This window comes from Ursus arctos, unplaced genomic scaffold (assembly GCF_023065955.2).
Source record: "Ursus arctos isolate Adak ecotype North America unplaced genomic scaffold, UrsArc2.0 scaffold_29, whole genome shotgun sequence".
Lineage (NCBI taxonomy): Eukaryota > Metazoa > Chordata > Mammalia > Carnivora > Ursidae > Ursus > Ursus arctos.
In genome coordinates this window covers 20,866,749-20,885,547 of record NW_026622974.1, presented here as the reverse complement: position 1 = coordinate 20,885,547, position 18,799 = coordinate 20,866,749, and the positions used below count along the sequence as shown (strand labels likewise).

Here is an 18,799-nt window from a genome sequence, read left to right as displayed (position 1 = left end):
CATTTAGCAGGTAAGTGGTGGATGATGAATGTTCTAGGTAAGTGGTGGATGATGAATGTTCTAAATCTTTCAATGCATGGAATAGTTCCATGAACAACAACACAAAAAGCGTTCCATGGTTTGCACAATTTCCAAAAGTCCCAACATACATTAATGTGGATATAAAACCTTTTTATAAATATCTGAGCCAATATCAACTTCATTTTACACACTGACACAAAATATTTTTTATAAAATTTTAATAATCATTGAATTTTCCAGGAATGAAACTTTTATGTTTTTATCAAGGACACACTATGTTTTATTCAGAAATGTATTAGAATTTGTTAACCATATTGGAAAATCATATCATCCTACTTGAATTTCTAATAAGAAACTACTATAAGCAGTCTCCATTTATGGTGTCCATGCCTGTGTTCAATAACTTTCAAGTAAAACATATACACATATAATAACTTTCAAGTAAACATATACACATATAATATGGTTGGTGTCAGACTTACCTGCCCAGTAATGAACACTCCAAATCTCTTCTATGAAATAGATGTAGTACAGATAATTTTACAGATGAGAAAAACAGGGCACAAAAACTTCTAAATAGGTTAGAGAAGAATTAGAACCAAGGTTCCCATTCCAAGGCCAGTGCTTTGAATATATCAAAGCATCAACTATACTGACTGCCATTAACAATCTCAGTGAGCCTTGCCAAATTGCATTAAATGGCTAAGTTTCTCACAACTACAAGAAGAAAGGTTTGAACTAATTGAACTTTAACATTCTTGCTGGCTCCAAACACCTACAATCATATAAATTTATGAGTGTAATGACTTAGGTTCAGTAGGTTAATTTTCACTAATAATAACAAGCAACGTAATTTGACATTGCCCTTCTCAACTCAGTGACATGTTTATATGATTATCTTAAGTGCCCTTTGAATAGTTGGTGAAGGATACTTTAAAATCACAATATTTTACTTTAGACCAAAGGTTCTCTCTCTGACTTAGGTTTTGTTCTCACCTTACGCGTTCTTTTCCTGATGCTTTATGTGCATGTATATACAATATTCAAAGGAATAAATGTGTGCATATTATATAGTGTATAACGTAATAAAATGGCATCTCATAATCGACTTTACCGGTGCCTAGCCTGTAGAGAAGACCCAAGAATATTTGTTCAGTATTTTTAGGCCAATGCCAGTCATATAGAAAATGCAAATATATATTTATGGAATGAATATAGAAATGAATACATGAATACTTTCAATAGAAACTATTATTAATTAAAAACCCTTTTTTCTTAGGCATGATGTTAAATACTTCAAACTTGTTTTGTGCGTGTCTCAGCGTATTGATAGTGATGCTATCGATTAGGAATGCCTGGGGCACTCGGCACTCATTTGTCGGCTGCCAATGCCTGGGATACTCACCTACCAGCTGGGAACGCCTGGCGCACTCACTTGGGCCGGTGGTAACTTCTGGAGAGCCCTTACAGGCTTTTCCCCAATCCACTGTTGCTGGAGGACTGTCTCCTGTGGTTTTTATTACGATTGTTAAGATGCACCACAATGAAAAAACTCCCCGCAGTGAAAAAAAAAAGTTTTTTGGGGTTTTTTTTTTTGTTGTTGTTTGTTTTGTTTTTTTTTTGTGTTTTGTTTTTTAAACCACAGCTTCCGGAAGACACACGGCAGGCCACACAGGTTGCATCACAGGTAAAGAGAGAGCCGACCTAGAGTTGTGGCTTTATTGATATGGAGGGTGTGGTGCCTAGAGTTTCTTGGATTCACTTTTTTGGTGAATTTAAAACACACTGGCCAGCTGAAGTAAAAGCGGGAAGGGAAAAGCAGGGTCACACAAAAGGTCGGTTTTCTAGTTCGACCAATGCTTTCTAAAAAGGAACTTCAGGTGGGTCAGCCCGGCTCTTTATATAGTTGTGTAGCTGGCAGTGTTTATTCAGGATAAATATTTTTGAAATAAATGCCTTGACACTCAAATGTTTATGTCGCACACTTATATTGCAATAAAAAAAGCTAATTGTCAGGCACTCACACTGCAGATTTTCACAAAAATCCTGACAAACACTAAACCTTGTCAGTTAGCCTCAGGAAAGTTAATGAGACTATCCTAGGTTACATAGCAATTAAGTGGCAGAACCTGTTTGAGTCTAGGTCTGTCTTTTGCCAAAGTTCTTTTTACTCATTCTGCACAATAAGCAATATTAAGTTTCGCCAAGTATCCACATTTTCTATAAGAATATTTTAAAAGTGTGCCCCACAACCATATTTATTGTATTGCTATCCTGTGTATTTAAGTGAATATGTGATAAATATTTAAATTTTATGACTAATTGGATTTTTTTGTTTTTGCATGTTGCAGATGCAGCTGTTCTCTTGTTTACATGGACCCATTCTATGTTGTCAGTGTTTAAGATTGCTTAAGAAATCAGAGTACGTCAGTGCATGGCCTCTGCTTGGTCCATTTGCACAACTGCAACTGTAGCTGTCTGCAAAGATATGAAACATCTGTAAAATAGAAATTGAAGATTCTAAATCTGTGCCCTGCAAAAATGGAGCAACAGGTATACATTTAAGTGGCTGTTTCTTCTGAAATGTATCCCAGGATTTACAGGCAAGTATTTCTGAGAAATTAAATTCTCTAGTGGATTATACATTTATTTAACGTATCTCAAATGTATCTAATGATTGGTATTGTAGCCTGCGTTCTAATTTAGCAAAGAACTTGGACTAATAGGATTGGTTCTTTGGACAATTACATTGCTGACTACACAGCCTTGGCTCATGCAAATGAGGCTAAAAAGGCCAGGCTGAACCATAGAGAATATGATATATATGTCAAAGGTCTGAGGAGAAAAACAGGCAGCCTTAACCTCCCAATAATTTCACCTAAACAGCTACAGTATTGCCCTTCAACCTCCTCTTTGGCTGCCAAGCACACTGAGTGCTTAGATTAAAAATGAAACTTAATTTCAGTATTTTCCAGGTCAGCTTAATGCTCCATTAGTAAGATTAAAAAAACTCCATAAAACCACAAACATACTATATCCTCTGTAAAGTCATAGAAGATGATACTCACAGTGGCTATGTAGTAAAAGGCATCTTTTGATATAAAAGTATCAGAAATTAAGCATTTAAATTTAGGTTCTTTAAGATTTTATACTTGGTCTTACATTGAAATGATTATTAATAATAATTTCAAAACTTCTTTATTTTAATTGCTTTATAAAAAACGGTATGGAGGCCACACAGAAGAAAATAATATTTTCACTTTTAAATCACACCTAACTTCAAGTAAAATAATGAAAAATAAAGTTTTGTGCAACTTGATATCCCCTTTTATTAAGCAGGCAATCAACTCCAAACGTTATTTGGATTTCCATCTTAAAATGAAAAATATTTTTATCTATTTGATATTTACAGTAATATCCTGAAGGTTTTGGAAGCAATTTAAAAAGATAAGGTCTAAGGATAGAATGGTGATGTTATTGGAATAAATGTATGGCTATCCAGATTGTTTTTGTTTTTTTTAAATGAAAATATATTTGAGTGTATGAATTCTGGTAAGCTTGGCTAAAAAGTTTGTCCCATTACTTCACATTTCATATTTCAAACATGTTCTTAGGAAAAATAAAATAGCATAAAATGTGCTAGTATTGTTGAAACAAAGGTATCTGCCTTAGGGAAAAACAAATATGTATATATACCTGTTTTGTAAATGTAGGCTATCCTCCAAAATTCAGTGAAAATATAATATTAAGCATCAGCTGTACATAAAATGGAATAAGAAATGGAATTTAACTCCTCTTAATACCATTAGTAAGAGAAAATGTCCTTTGATATTTGTGTAATCTGTGTGTATATGTACATATGTATATGTGCACACATAATGAACACCCTATCATTTTATATGTTAAGATTTTATATTGGCTATAAATAATATGATCATTAAATACATATATATACACACACTATATAGCTAAACCACATGTAGCCCTCATTGATATATAGTAGAAAATTGGTATGACTCACTCTTCAGCTGGGAATAAAAAATTAATGCAGTTTAAGATTTACAAGCCTATATTATTAGGAAGGCCTATATCTTCTATGAAGTCTCTCTGTTTCTACTGAATTGCAAAGACCTCTGTGGGTTTCCTCATATCTAAATATTCAGTCTACTTTTAAACTCTTCATGCAGTGACATGTGAAGAAACTGATCAGTCTCGATTTTCCCAAGATTGCAGAATTAATCCCACTGAAAGCAGAATATTTTGGGAGCAATTTAAAACCTGTTGCCCTTTTCCTCTCCACCCCTTTTTCTCCCTCTCTCTGGCTTCTCCCTGTGTCAGTTCTCTCTCTCTTCATCTGGATTCTTCCTCTATCCAGTCTCTCTTCTACCTAGTTTCTTTCCCCTTTATTTTTTATTTCTCCTTTTCTCCCCTTCCATCCGGTTTCTACCCCCTCTTTTTTCCCCTTAACCTAGTTTTACCACCTCCATCTATGAAGTCATGTGGTTCCTATAGAGATTTATAAGGTGTTACCATACTATTCATATGAGGTGTAATTACTTCTTTCTTTATCCCATCATCTTTTGGGGGTATTTTAGCCTTATATGCAAACTTCTAGGTTAAATGTTATCCCTGTAAATTTAGCCCAGGAGATCACAAACTTTAGTGCTCATGAGAATCACCTGGATGTTAAACCGCAGCGTGTCAGCCCTGCCTCAGGTGTTTCTCATTCAGTGATTGTAGGTCTGGGTGATGCTGATGTTGCTGGATCATGAACCACACTTAGAAAACCAACCACTCTTCTAACCCATTATTATACTCATGAAGAGGGTTGGTATGGATACGAAACTGTAAAATTCAGCTTCAGGTGTGGACTGGCATTCAGTACATCATGAGGAACCCATCTAGTCTAATCTCCTGGTGACCACTAACTTCTGGAGTAAGGTGATGCCATCATATGGTAAAGCCATATACTTGGGTCAATCTTAATATGATTTGAATTTAATTCCAGTGCTATTATCTGAAGTTCCCCAAAGATTTTAAAATCTGGGAGTAATTCCAGTGGATTTTTTTCAGGCAGTAGCCTTTTTGCAATTCTCTTGTTATTCCTATCTATTATATTTTAGGAATGGAATCCAAATTTTATTTTTAGTTAATTTTTTCCTTGTCAGTTTGACACTTTCCACATTGCTGGTTTCTATAGTTTATAGTCTAAATAAGAGCTCTAAGCTAGTAGGATAATTTCTTATATAGAATTATCTTTGTCTTTATTTCAAATATTTTGGGTTTCTCCTGCTCTTGACTTAAGTTACCAAATTCTCCTTTTCCTCTTATAGTTGTCTTGGTAACAGGGAGAGGCTAGGAAGCGCTTTGATTAGCAGGCAGATTCAAGTTGTTCTATACAATTAGGCCTAGCTTTTCCCTATTTAAAATAGGCTTGAGCTAAGACTCTTTGACAGCCTGCCTACTTTTCAACTGATATACATAGTGAGGGCCCCTCTCTTAAAAGAAAACTCTTTCTCTGCTATAGTCTGTAAATTTGACTTGCACAGCTCTGTAGTTCTCTGCCCTCCCAGTGGACAACTTTCTTTTCTTTTTAAAGTCTCAGTTACCTTGGCAATAGAAAGATTTTCAAATCTTATGCATTTTTTTTTTTTTTGCACAGACTTCCTTTTCTTCTATCTGTTAATTCCCATTCCTGTAGAAATTCGAGTATGTTTCAATCAAATTTGTGCTTCAGCTGGAGCGCAGGTCCCTTTATACACTCTCAATTATTAATGCCTGATTATCAATATTCTAATATATTGGCTTATATCTCAGATGACATGCCCCAGTTTGAGGTAGTATGAGTGTATGCATACCTTAGGACTTTGGTGAGTTCTTGTTGACAGAGCTCATTGGGGTCCACGGAAAGCTCACTTCATCCCTGTTTCTCTGTTAAACCTGGAACTGACAGAAGAAAGTCAGAATTTTATGAATCCATTTTCCCTAATCAAGTCACGCATGTTTTATTTTGATTCTCCCCAAAGCATTCTAAAGTCCCTAAGGGACAGAAAAAAGGGTGATATACAAAGAGAAACACTATTGGACGCATTCCTACTTCTACTATGTCCAGAAAAGCTAAGTCTCTGGTGTTTATCAGAGCACCCACTCCAGTGATCATACTGCTTCTGACTATCCCATCCCCTTAAGAACTGAACTACTTTACACTGGGTGTTAAAAACTGACACCATTGGCTGGAATTTACCCTCAGATACTTCCTTCCACATTCTTGTCTTCCTACTTTGAATAGAAGCTGAATTAATTTGGCCTTCATAATTATCAATTCTGTTACGACCTCACAGATATTTTTATGGAAAATAAGTTTACAGAGTATTTCATTTTGTATTGTAATCATTTAAAAACACAAAAATATCAGCCTTAATTTTCTATCTTATGTAATTGATTTTTATTTCATATATAGTATTTTCTTATTTAATATATAACTGAGAGGAGGAATTAGGAGCTGTTACGTAAGCCTGGTGCTTATATTCGTGGTTTTCTGTAAATTTTACTGTGACAATGTTAGTCCTTCTCCAAAGAGATGTTTCCCATTTTTTTGTTTTAATTTAGTCATTGAGATTGTGCCTTAAAACCACTATTCCTTTTCGTGTGTGTGTCCTCTGAGCCAGCATGTTCAGGCTCTCATCGGAGCTGCATGCACATCGTCTCTCTTCATAAAACTCCATCACATTTTGGGTCTTCCCAGAGCTTTTGAGACATATTATAGGATCATGTCAAATTGAGCATCGTATTCAACTGTTTTGGATCTTAAGCCAGGACAGATCTATAATAAGGGGAGGGACAGGGTTTCCCGCTTCAGTAAACTGTGAATTTGGCTCTTCACGGAAATGGGCCTGGTTTCTCAAGAAACATAACATGATTCTTTTAGTAAACCAGGAAGACTTATCACCAGGGACCTGATCTGTCTCTAGGAGTACAGGAGTATAGGCCATTCTGAAATCTAGAACAACCATCCCTAAATTCCCAGAGGTGAGCCCTACAAATGCTTTCGTCTTTCTCAGCTCCCTACTTACGTCATGGAAAAAACAATCTCCCTTATAAAAAAATTAATATTGGGTTTCATGTACATATGTAAGATGCATAACTTTTTTTACTTACATATAAATTATGAATATCACTGTATATCAATAAGATAGATATATGTCTTCACCTTTAAGGGCTTCAAAGTGTTTGCTTAAATGAATGCACCAAATCTGTAACAGAATTGCTAGATCAAAAGAAATATATATGGATTTTTATTTGATTGGTCTTTGTTTTGTACAACAAAGTTCTCTGTCCTCTTTTACACATTCACCAGCAGTGTGTGAAAATACTTTTTTCTTACATAGTCACCATACCAAGTATTAAGTTTTAATTTTTTCCCAGTGTGATATGCAAAATCATATCCCATTATGATTTTCATGTCTTGGAGTAATAACAAGGGTTGAGTACGTACAATGTGAAATTCTTGGAATAACTTTATAGGATCTTTATCCTTTTTAAAATTGCAAGTGTCTTATTTATTTCTCACAGTTCCTTATAATTTAAAGACAGTTTCACTTATTACTTCCAGGGAGAGAATTGTATTATCTGCAAGTAAGGGTAGTTTCTCTCGCTCTCTCTTTTTTTTTTCTAATTTACTTACTTGATTTTATGATGATGTTAATACCATTTTGTCACATTTCTGAGATAAAGTACAATACTAATGGTTATAGTGGACATGATTTTCTTGTTCCTGAATTTCATGGGATTCTTTTACCAGTCCACATGGCGTTGGCTTGGTATTAAATAGATAATAAATAAGGTAGAATCTTTACATTTCTAATTTAAAAATCTTAAGAAGAGGAGGTGAAGTAATAATATTGCATAATAGCTACAGTAACATTTAATTTTATTTACTTTTATACTTTTTAAATACTTTTGAATATATATATCCACTCACAAATTGTTCTTTTATATGTGTTTTTAAAGGTTTTGTTTTCAATCTTACACTTTTTTGCTTATTTTATACACAGACATGAAAAACATTCCTTTTTACTCTGTACCCTGAAATATTTAAAATAAAATGGTCTGAAAGGATGCAAAAATTCCTTCTTATTATTGCTAATAATTAAGAAGATAAATATTACTCTTAGGAAGATTAGTTTGTTTTATAAATTTCTTATCACTTTCCAGAGTTTTATTGAGTCAGTTTACTAATGTATATGACTTGATTTAATTATTAATGGCTTTAAATTTCAGTCGTTATATTTTAATAATTTTATCTGACTTAATATTAATTTCTCAATTTTATTCTGATTTTTTTATATATGTGTGTGTGTTGTCTTGTGTTTTCTGATTAGCTAGAATTTAATACAATTGTTATTTTCAAGAACCTTACTATTCATAAACCTATAATTCTCGTTTCTGCTTCATATTTAATATTTTACACATTTAACAATAGAATTCCTTTCTTTAGCTTTAAGAAACATCACAAGGTCTTGCTCTTTTTATTCTTTAATTTTTGTTTCTTTGTAATCTTTAATTTATTTTGTTATTTAATGATGAACTTTTGGGGCTATAGATTTTACTCTGGGTATTATTTTGCCTGTATTTTAGAAATTTGTTATACAGGGTTTATTTATTTATTTTTTTATATTTTTTTAAAGTTTCACTGCTTTCTAAGCAGACTTATTTCATGCTTGATTTCCAACTTTGTCTATGAATCAATATAGCAATTGAAGGTAAGATTTCTAAGTTACTTGGCAATTTTGTTTATACTTTGTTTCTTAATTTCCAGTGTCACTATATCATTAATACAAAATAGGGTCATCAATAAATGATTTTTGGTATATTTTTCCTTTTTATTTTGAAAACATACAGAGAAACAACATTATTATTATTATTACTATTATTATTATTTTATAATTTTCTTAACTGTAGAGGATTACTAGTGGCTACTGGTGGGCTCAAGGGAAAGTTGCTGAGAAAAATCCCTACTGTGAGGGCTTTTATAATTTGTAATAATTTCTTGTAATTTGTTAGCAATGTGTGCATTGAGGGCAAAAGTAATGAATTTTGGATTCATAGTGGCATAGCATATAATTCTTTTAGAATAGTAGTTGGATATTTAGAAATAATACAAGTTCTGTATATTCTTTAAATTTTTTTTCTTATGATTTTCATATCAGGTTGGGAATATGGATAATCTCAAGAGATTTTTTCAGGAAGAGAGATTTTTAGGTGCCACCTGAGGTGTAACATATTCAAATTTGAAAGTAATGCTGAAGAACAAAAATGTTTCAGTCTGTGCACCAGACTCCCATATGGCTTTGATGTGTAGTAAAATGTTGGATTCATTTCCCTGTATGTTTTCATAGATATAAACATACACATATATACATGTGTACATACATATATATACATGCAATATAAATAAGTTAGAGGCCCTTGTGTCAATTTTTAAAAATTATTTCCAAGTAGATCTAAAATTTTGCCTTTTTAATTTGAGCTGTGTTGTGTAGCTCAAACTGTTATGTTGAGCTATGTTATGTATTCTCAAAACTTCAGTTTATCCTATAAATCATGTTTTTATAAAATAAACATATTTTCCTTTTTAATACCTATTTCTGGGATATTCCTTTGTCTAATATTACTTTTGTCTTTGTCTTTTCTTTGAATATTTTAGTCTATTTATATTTAATATAATTGCTTTATACTTGGGTTTAAATATATCCCTGGATGGTTTGTTTTCGATTTATTTCATTTGTTCTTTATTAATTTTTTTTTCCTTTCCTATATTCTTTTGGATGGATTATGTATTTTCTTATTCCGTTTATTCCTCTATTAAGTTGATGTTTACATATACTTTTACTATTCTTACATGCTCACCCTACAGATTACAACATTTTTAATTGGTTTAACATATTTTGATATAAATTAGTACTTGTACCGCATTCCAGAAAATGCATAGGCCTTACACACTTTTACCACATTTAGCCCTCCAGATAGGCATATTTTTGAATATGTTGTTTTACATATACTTAAAACTGCACAAGACATTATTGTTATCATTTTATATAGATAACATTTATTTGGATTCACGCGTATTTTGCTCTTGTATTGTTATTTCCTTCCTATACCTCCAGCATTCAAATGGCTTTCTCTTACCATATGTATGATAATCACTATTTAGCAAATTCTTTTAAGCATTTCTGCTGTGATGAATTCTCCATTTTCTATTTGTCTAAATGTATTTTTATTTCATGTTTACACTTAAAAGATATCTTATAATAAGAGATCAGTAGATGTGTTAAATGAATGAAGTGACTGTGACTACAAATTTAATGTCTTGGCAGTGATGTATTTAAAGATGTATGTCTTTGCTAATTGTATATATATACACACATGCATATACATATATTGCATGCATGTATCTGTCATTGGTATATCCATCATGTGATATTGCTTGTCCTGTAATATCTTTTACTCCTATTTATTGGTTCTTACATTTTATTTTACAAAGCACAGCCTGGCACAGAAAATTTAGCAAAAGGCTTAGACAACTGAGATACCAGATGTTTCACAAGTCATGCCACAACTTGAGCCAGGTCTTTACTTATAACATTCTCTTATGCAAGTTTGAGGCTCATATATACTGATTATATTCTAAAGAACAGGAAATGGGTGTGAGATCAAAATGTTTAACAAATTAAGAAATTCAAATATTGTAAGTATTCTGTCACAAAAATTTCCTTTAACTAAACAATTAATATACATTTTCTCTTGTTAATAATATACTGCTCTATTTGTGTCTGGTTGAAATACTGCTGAAATCAAAGGGATTATGATGGGAATTTATTTCTGCCTACATTGATCCTTAGACTTTGAGCTTATTGAAGGCTCATCTAACAAATATAAGACAGGAGCCATAGACACATATTTGAGAGGTAATATTGAAGAAAAAGCTGTGGGAAAGAGGACAGTTGTTCTTCACTCTGGAAGATTCTTTTTCTGTCTTTTGTGGGTTTATATTTAAACTTCTTCAAAAACAGAAAAAAAAATAAACAGAAAATATGGAACTTTAAAATGGCAAAGGAATTGCAGCCTCACTGAAAGTAGTATGTGTCATGAGGATTAGAGGGTAGCTTTTTAGCTTTAGTACAACACCTTTTCTTTCAGATTCTGATTTCATTCTAAATTGTGATTTCTCCCAAACTCATTAAAATGCAAACACTATGCAAAACGATGTTTGCATAATTATAAAATGATTTACTAAATGTTGCATTTCAGGAAGAAAAAGGTTATGTGCAGGAATTTAATTAGTGGTCTGGCAACACAAAATATTCGACATTGATTCTAATTGTAAGCACATCTGGGATTTTCTCCAAAAGAACTAGATTTCTAAAGGTCAGGCATTTATATTAAAGTGTTATAAAATAACCATCTTGTAATAAGGAAGATGAGCAGCTTTTCATCAGAAGTAGTACAAATTAACTTCCTAAGGGAAATGACCCAATATATTCATATTAACATGAGATATTTGTATTGATATATTTATCATTTATGCTGAGCTCATTTTTATACTGTGGAGTATTCCAAAGCAAATGGCAGTAAAAATATAAGCATGATTTTCACCCACTCTGGGCCAAAGTAGCTAAAGGAGAAATGGCTTTTGGTCCTCTTTCAGCTAGAGACAATAATCTCTATAAAGCTCCTTACTTCTTTTTTTAGTTTCCCTATTATATAGGTTGACATTCCATTTCCTGTTTGTCTACTCCCCCCAAATGTTATAAGAAATATTGAATGGATATTGAGTTTCCTGAGAGAAATCCAATATATTAATAGAAGGTGATAATATTACTAGAGCATAAGAGTCCTTTAGCTGCTCCAAACTTAATTTCATTTTTTTTTTGCATTTTCCCATTGCAGTTAAAAAAATCATCAATAAACCAGCTAACACACCAGCAGCCATCTAAACAACAGTAACAACAAAAAGCAAAATGACAAAACCCCATTAACTATTTTTAATTGCATCAAATATCAAGAAGCCCAGGGCCACAAAGAATTTAAATTTCAGTGTGAAGCTACACACCATAAATAAATGTCAGCATGTTACTGATAACTTATTTTGATATTTTTCTTTTTCTTTTCATTCAAAGCATTTTTAGTTCTTTCAAAAAAGGAATTCTTTCCACTCATTAGGTAGAATTTTTTTTTTTCATTTCAGTGAATCTTAAGCACATGGATAATATAGTTTTATCAGTATTAAAGACATCATATATTAAGTGTTGAAGATATTTGTATATTTTCATGGGTTTCTAGGTCCTAATTTTTAATTCAAAAGATATAGAAATTCTCTTTTTATTTCAATCAAGATTCTGACTTGATGTCAATAATTAGTCAATAATTTTGCCTATGGGCTTAGAGAATATGATACTTGAAGGACTAAAAGAATGAAACTGAGTTTTTTAAAAGCCTCATGAAATGCAAGGTACATAAAACAAGAAATAACATGACAGCAGGACATGTCTACATTTGGCAGAGACTGAGATAATATATAAAGGCTAGACTATTAATTTGAAAGTATGATACATGCATACTGTATAATAATTTTAATTATTAAGCAACCGTGCAATAACAATGAGACTAAATAAAAACAGAGATTGAAATAAACATATTTTATTATATACAGGTAGAGGTATGGAAATAACATTGTTCCAAGTAGAATTAATTTACTGGCTATAAAATCTAACTTGATACTTTCTGTATTTATGATATCTAACAGGCACAATAAAGAAATAGTTGGGGAGGACATTTGGGGTAAGTCACAATTTCCTTTTCGTTCCCTGGTTGCCTGACTATCCTAGGAAATATTTTTTTTTGTTAGCCCAGGCAACCTCATGATGGGTAGAGGCCAAAGTAGTCCATGACATCATCATCCAGAATATTGTTACAAGATGTGTTAAGTTCCAGCAGTAGCTGGGGAATTTTTCTTCCTGACTTTTCTGCATACTGTTGTAGGTTAAATTATGTAGTTCTTAAATTCCATTCTCTTTCCATTAGGAACTGAATTACTTCTGCATTCACAATTCTATTTGCTATGCCAGTAATATTCGTATGTTTACAGAATTTCCTATTAATAATTTTTCTATGGGTAAGCATTACATATTTTTTAATATTTTTGTACTTTCCTAATTTCTCTGAAAATTTCATTCTGCTGCTACATTATATAAACAAGCTTCCAAGTGCTACTGAAGGAAAGTACCTCTCCAGAATGATCATTTTTATGAATAGAAGATAGCATGGGTTTTCTTGCTGTCAGGGCATTTCTTAAGAGATTTCTAATCTGCACAAGCTTCAAAAATGCTGACTAAATCTAAAAAGTATTATAAAATAGCAGCCAAAAATGCAACAGAGGAAAAAAATATATATTTTAATTTCTCAGCAAATGATGTGACTTCTCTATCTTCTGTTATTTTGGTTACAACTTAAAGGTAATCCTGGGCCTCACAAATATGAAAATGGTGATTTTTAATTTAAATTCTGTGAGAAATAAAAATGGACAAACTAGTCACAGCACAAATAGCAGTAAAATGATTGCAAAGTTATACTTCAGAGACTTAAGCCATAAAATGTATCAGAAAATGACACATTTTAAATACAGTTTTCCAATTATCCATTTCTTGTTTTAAAATATAAAATATATGTTGTTATTTTTAGAAAAGATATCTAAGTATCTACAATGCCTTTCAAACTACCGTTATATTTAGTGGTTAATATAGGAATGTTGAGTTTCAGAATTTGTTTTTGAAACTTTCTTTCAAGGGAGTACATTAATGAGACCTTTAGATAGGAAAAAAAAAGGGGGGGGTTGACAATAGTAATCTATGTCACATCAGAAGATACAAAAAAGAACAGTTATTCCTGTTCACTCAGACCTAAAACATAGCCAGAAAACATCAAATAGCCGTGTGTATATAAAAAAAAGAGAGAGAAGAAAGTTTAGCCTGCTTTTCAGAATAATATTTCACTTTGTTTTCATTGAATTAGGAATAGAATTCCTGTATGACTACTTAACAGATTATCTAATAGCTTACTATATGAATGCTACACAAATGTGAATTAACAAAATATGTTTTGATAAGCATAGAGTAATCCAAGTTTATTGCTTCATAAACTCTGTCAATGTTAGGCATTTTAAAATATACCCTAACAAAATAATGCATTATATATTGATCTATCTATCCATCTAATTATCTACCAACCTACCTATCTATGCTTTCATACATGTATTTATTTAGCTTGATACAAGCTAATAATAATAAACTTTGATACAAGGTATCAAAGTCACAGGGATTAATTATATATGTAAAAAAACATTTAGTGAATTTGTACTTTTTATATATATACACTAAATATGAATGATGAATATAATTATACTAGCAAAATTTAAGTTGGATATATGTATAAGCTATTTTCAAAGAAGTATAGTTGGATTTTCATTATATCATTGATATGCTATTATAATAGATATTAACTTTATCAACTTTAATAGAATTATAAGCACACATAGAATTTTAGTTTTTTAAATGTTATTTGTTGTTGAGGTTATATTAATAAGTTTGTCTTGATCCAGCTTAATATTCCTTCCACCATTATTGCACACCTTTAATATCTAAATCTATACATGTTCTCTGGATTTATATCTGTGTAAGTTCGAAAACTCAAGTAATTCTTTTGGAGAGTAGTGGGTTACATTTTCCACCTCACCTTTAGGGGCCTGCTGGGAGTTAAGTCTAGTTAACAGTTCTAGAAGCAAAGAGCTTTGTTAAGGGTGGGGGTCCTAAGAAGAATTGGCCGTTGTCATGGATGGCAGCTTCCACAAGGGAGTCCATTGCTGTTTCCTCAGGCAATGCAGGGTTAATTTCCTAAGAAGGGAGTAGAGGTCTCGTCCACTGGGAAAGAAGAGTCATCAAATTTAGGGATTTGGTGTTCTCAGCTCTGTCACGTTGTTCCCACACATCCATATTCCCTTTCAGGATCCCATTCCTTCCCAGTTAATGTTCTCACTTTAACAGCTGCAAGCCTGGAAATTCAACTTGTATTGTAATTCAGCTAGGCACAGGATGAGGCTCTATATTTTATTTTTCAGCAGTCTTAGCTCTGTGGTTGGAGGACATGAGGGTCTCCTTCAAAGCACAAATAGAAATGTTCAGGTGATTTATGTAACATTTTATTCGGGAATTCAAATCCTGGAACTCATCCTTTACTTTACTTACTTTGTCCAGTGATGTTAAGAGCAGCCAGCTAGTGTCATAATATAAATTCATTAGTTTGAGCAAAATGTTTGAAAGTACAGTATACATTGTCACCCAGATCCTCGCTTCTTACAAGTGCTTGATTAGGAGGATCCAGTGGTAACATTCCGTATGTCTCTATTGCCAGATCACATCATGGACTATTTTTACTCTCTTTACTACTGGAAATTTAAAGTCATCGGCAACTTCAAATCTAATCTGATTAGAAAGCCAATTTCAGATAGCCTAGTACAAATTAAGAAAACTCATCCTTACAATTCTGTTTTGCTACAACCACTTTCAGTACCAAAATCTGTATTGGTCAAAATCCTCCAGAGAAACAGAACATATATATCTATGTTCCTATGTATAGCTTCATATACATATATATGCATATTTTAAAAATATTTGTAATATAAAAAATTAAGTGACTGATTATAAATCCTGAAGCCAGAATGATGATAAAGTTTATTGAGCTGATTTAGTTTCTTGATGTTTTATAGTAAATAAAGCTGACCATTAATAGAATATTATAAATATAAGATAAAATTATATAAAGAGATTTTGACATCTTTTGAAAAGTTGACATTGAAGATGCCACATGCTATATGTTATAGAAAAAGTTCTCTTTGAGTTTAGTTCCACCAGTTTTTCTATCCAGATAAACTAATGTTCTGCCTCTTCCTAAAGAATGAGAATAAATAATCCTCTCACATTTCCTAGTTTGATTTAGTTGCCAGGAAATTAAATGTTAGATGTTTGTTTCCACTCTCAATAACTGTCCTAACTTAGGCTTGTATACTTTCACAAACATTTCCATTCTCTTCTCTATGTTCAGAGCATTGCTTTTGTAATTATCTCCTATCTTTTATCAGTGACCTTATTTTGTATTATTCTTTTATTGTAAGCTTTCTCAAGTTTTGGAGGAGTAGAGGAAATTGGAGGCTATAAATTATACATAAATAGCATAAATGTTAGATGTTTTCCTACTACCCTAAGTAGAATATTTAAATATATAATATTCACGGTCTTTTCCAAATCTATGAATAATCCATCATTTTATTATGCAATTTACATCCCAAACCATCATTTACCTAGTAAAATTTATATTTTTAATAATTTGGTAGGACTCAAATATATTAAATGGGCAGAATCAACTTTAGTTACTTATTTCCAATCTATTTCACACATTTATTTGCACAGATTCTCTCATTTCTAACACCGATAGGTGCTTCCATAGGTATTTGTTTCAAAAATTGTAATTTATTAACCATTCTTTGAACTTCTGTAGGATAAGACTTTCAGCTTATGAAATATGCAAGATATTATTCCTGAATGTAACAGCTTATTATAGTCGTTATCCTGTGCATAATAAGGTATAACTGTCGATTCTGTATATGTGTATGTGTGTGTATGTACATCTGTGTGGCAGAGAGAGAGGCTTTTTAAGTTAGATTAATTTCAGTTTCTTGGCTTTCTTTGGAAGGGATAAGTGTTTGATAGGAAACCCCTCACTACTTTGTTGAAGGATATGGATAAAACAATTAAAACATTCCATTCTTTGTAGAAAGTGTGTTTTGTTTGTTTGTTTTGATTTTAGGGTTTAGGTATTTGGATTCTCAAATACCTAACGTGGATTAGGATTCAGCTGGCTGAATGATACGCACCAAAGGGGATTGTTAAAAATGTGTGTTCTTATGCTCCGTCCAGATAAATTATGATTTCTTACATCTGGGATAACTCCCTGTTGGTAAACACTAGTTACACTGCTGCATAACTTTCCTGTAGATATTGTGTTATGGCTATGGCTAATTAATTATTTTGCCAAGTCTGATCCTCTCAACTTGAGACAGACTCTGGTTAATACCACTGGCTAGTGATGCTCTCATAGTATTCTTTCATTTTTATGTGATTAGACATTTTCTCCCAACTATCGATAATTATCTTCTAGTAGAAAATTACTATGATGTAGAAGACTGAGAAAGAATATTATAGGAATACTTATGATAAATATTTAGATAAATATTGGAGTTAAATAATAATCAAAAATTGGAGCTTTATAGTCTTGCATAAAGCACAATAGGCATGCTTCCAAACCTGCACTTCAAGATCACAAGTGCTTCTGAAAAGCCAAGGTTGGAGTAATGCCCTCTGAGACATGTACAGAAAATTTCTAGAAGAAGCAAGATTAAAAAAAAAAAAAAAATGGAGCCTAATTCCATATTTTTACATTCATGATCTATGTATTTATGATTAGATCAAGGTAAATATATATAATTATAATTTTTAAAATTTAAATTCAATTAATTAACATATAGTGTATTATTAGTTTCAGAGGTAGAGGTCAATGATTCATCAGTCTTTTACCCAGTGCTCATTACATCACGTACCCTCCTTAATGCCCGTCACCCAGTTACCCCATCCCCTTACCCGCCCCCCCCAACAACCTTCAGTTTGTTTCCTATGATTAAGAGTCTCTTATAGTTTGTCTCCCTCTCTGATTTCCTCTTGTTTTACTTTTCCTTCACTTCGCCCATGATCCTCTGTTTTGTTTCTTAAATTCCACGTATAAGTGAGATCATATGGTAATTCTCTTTTCTTGATTGACTTCTTTCACTTAGCATGATACCCTCTAGTTCCATCCATATCATTGCAGATGGCAAGATTTCATTCTTTCTGATGGCTGAGTACTGTTCCATTGTGTATATATACCACATCTTCTTTATCCATTCTTCTGTCGATGGACTTCTGGGCTCTTTCCATAGTTTGGCTATCATGGACATTGCTGCTATAAACATTGAGGTGCTGGTGCCCCTTCAGATCACTACATTTGTATCTTTGGGGTAAATACCGAGTAGTGCAGTTGTTGGGTTGTAGGATAGCTCTATTTTCAACTTTTTGAGGAACCTCCATAGTGCTTTTCTAGAGTGGCTGCATCAGCTTGCATTCCCACCAGTGGTATAAGAGGGTTCCCCTTTCTCCGCATCCTTGCTGACGTTTGTCGTTTCCTGACTTATTAATCTTAGCCATTCTGACTGGTGTGAGGTGGTATCTTATTGTGGTTTTGATTTGTATTTCCCTGATGCCAAATGATATTGAGCATTTTTTCATGTGTCTGTTGGCCATTTGGATGTCTTCTTTGGAGAAATGTCTGTTCATGTCTTCTGCCCATTTCTTGATTGGATTATTTGTTCTTTGGGAGTTGAGTTTGGTAAGTACTTTATAGATTTTGGATACTAGCCCTTTATCTGATAAGACTTTTGCAAATATCTTCTCACATTCTATCCGTTGTCTTTTGGTTTTGTTGACAGTTTCCTTTGCTCTGCAAAAGTTTTTTTATCTTGATGAAGTTCTAATAGCTCATTTTTGCCTTCGTTTCCCTTGCTTTTGGAGACGAACTTCCAGTGTTAATGACATAAATAAAGGAAATCTATAAAGTATACTGATGATAATTGGAATAA

General features: G+C 32.5%; 1 protein-coding gene across 1 annotated transcript in view; it reads left to right on the top strand.

The window, feature by feature from the left end:
• EYS (eyes shut homolog) overlaps nt 1-18,799 on the top strand; it is a 1,472,707-nt gene that overhangs the window by 146,985 nt on the left and 1,306,923 nt on the right. Inside the window, 2 exon segments of the mRNA XM_044387239.3 lie at nt 2,373-2,509; nt 2,512-2,592. Of these exon segments, the coding sequence (XP_044243174.2) occupies nt 2,373-2,509; nt 2,512-2,592 (218 nt within the window).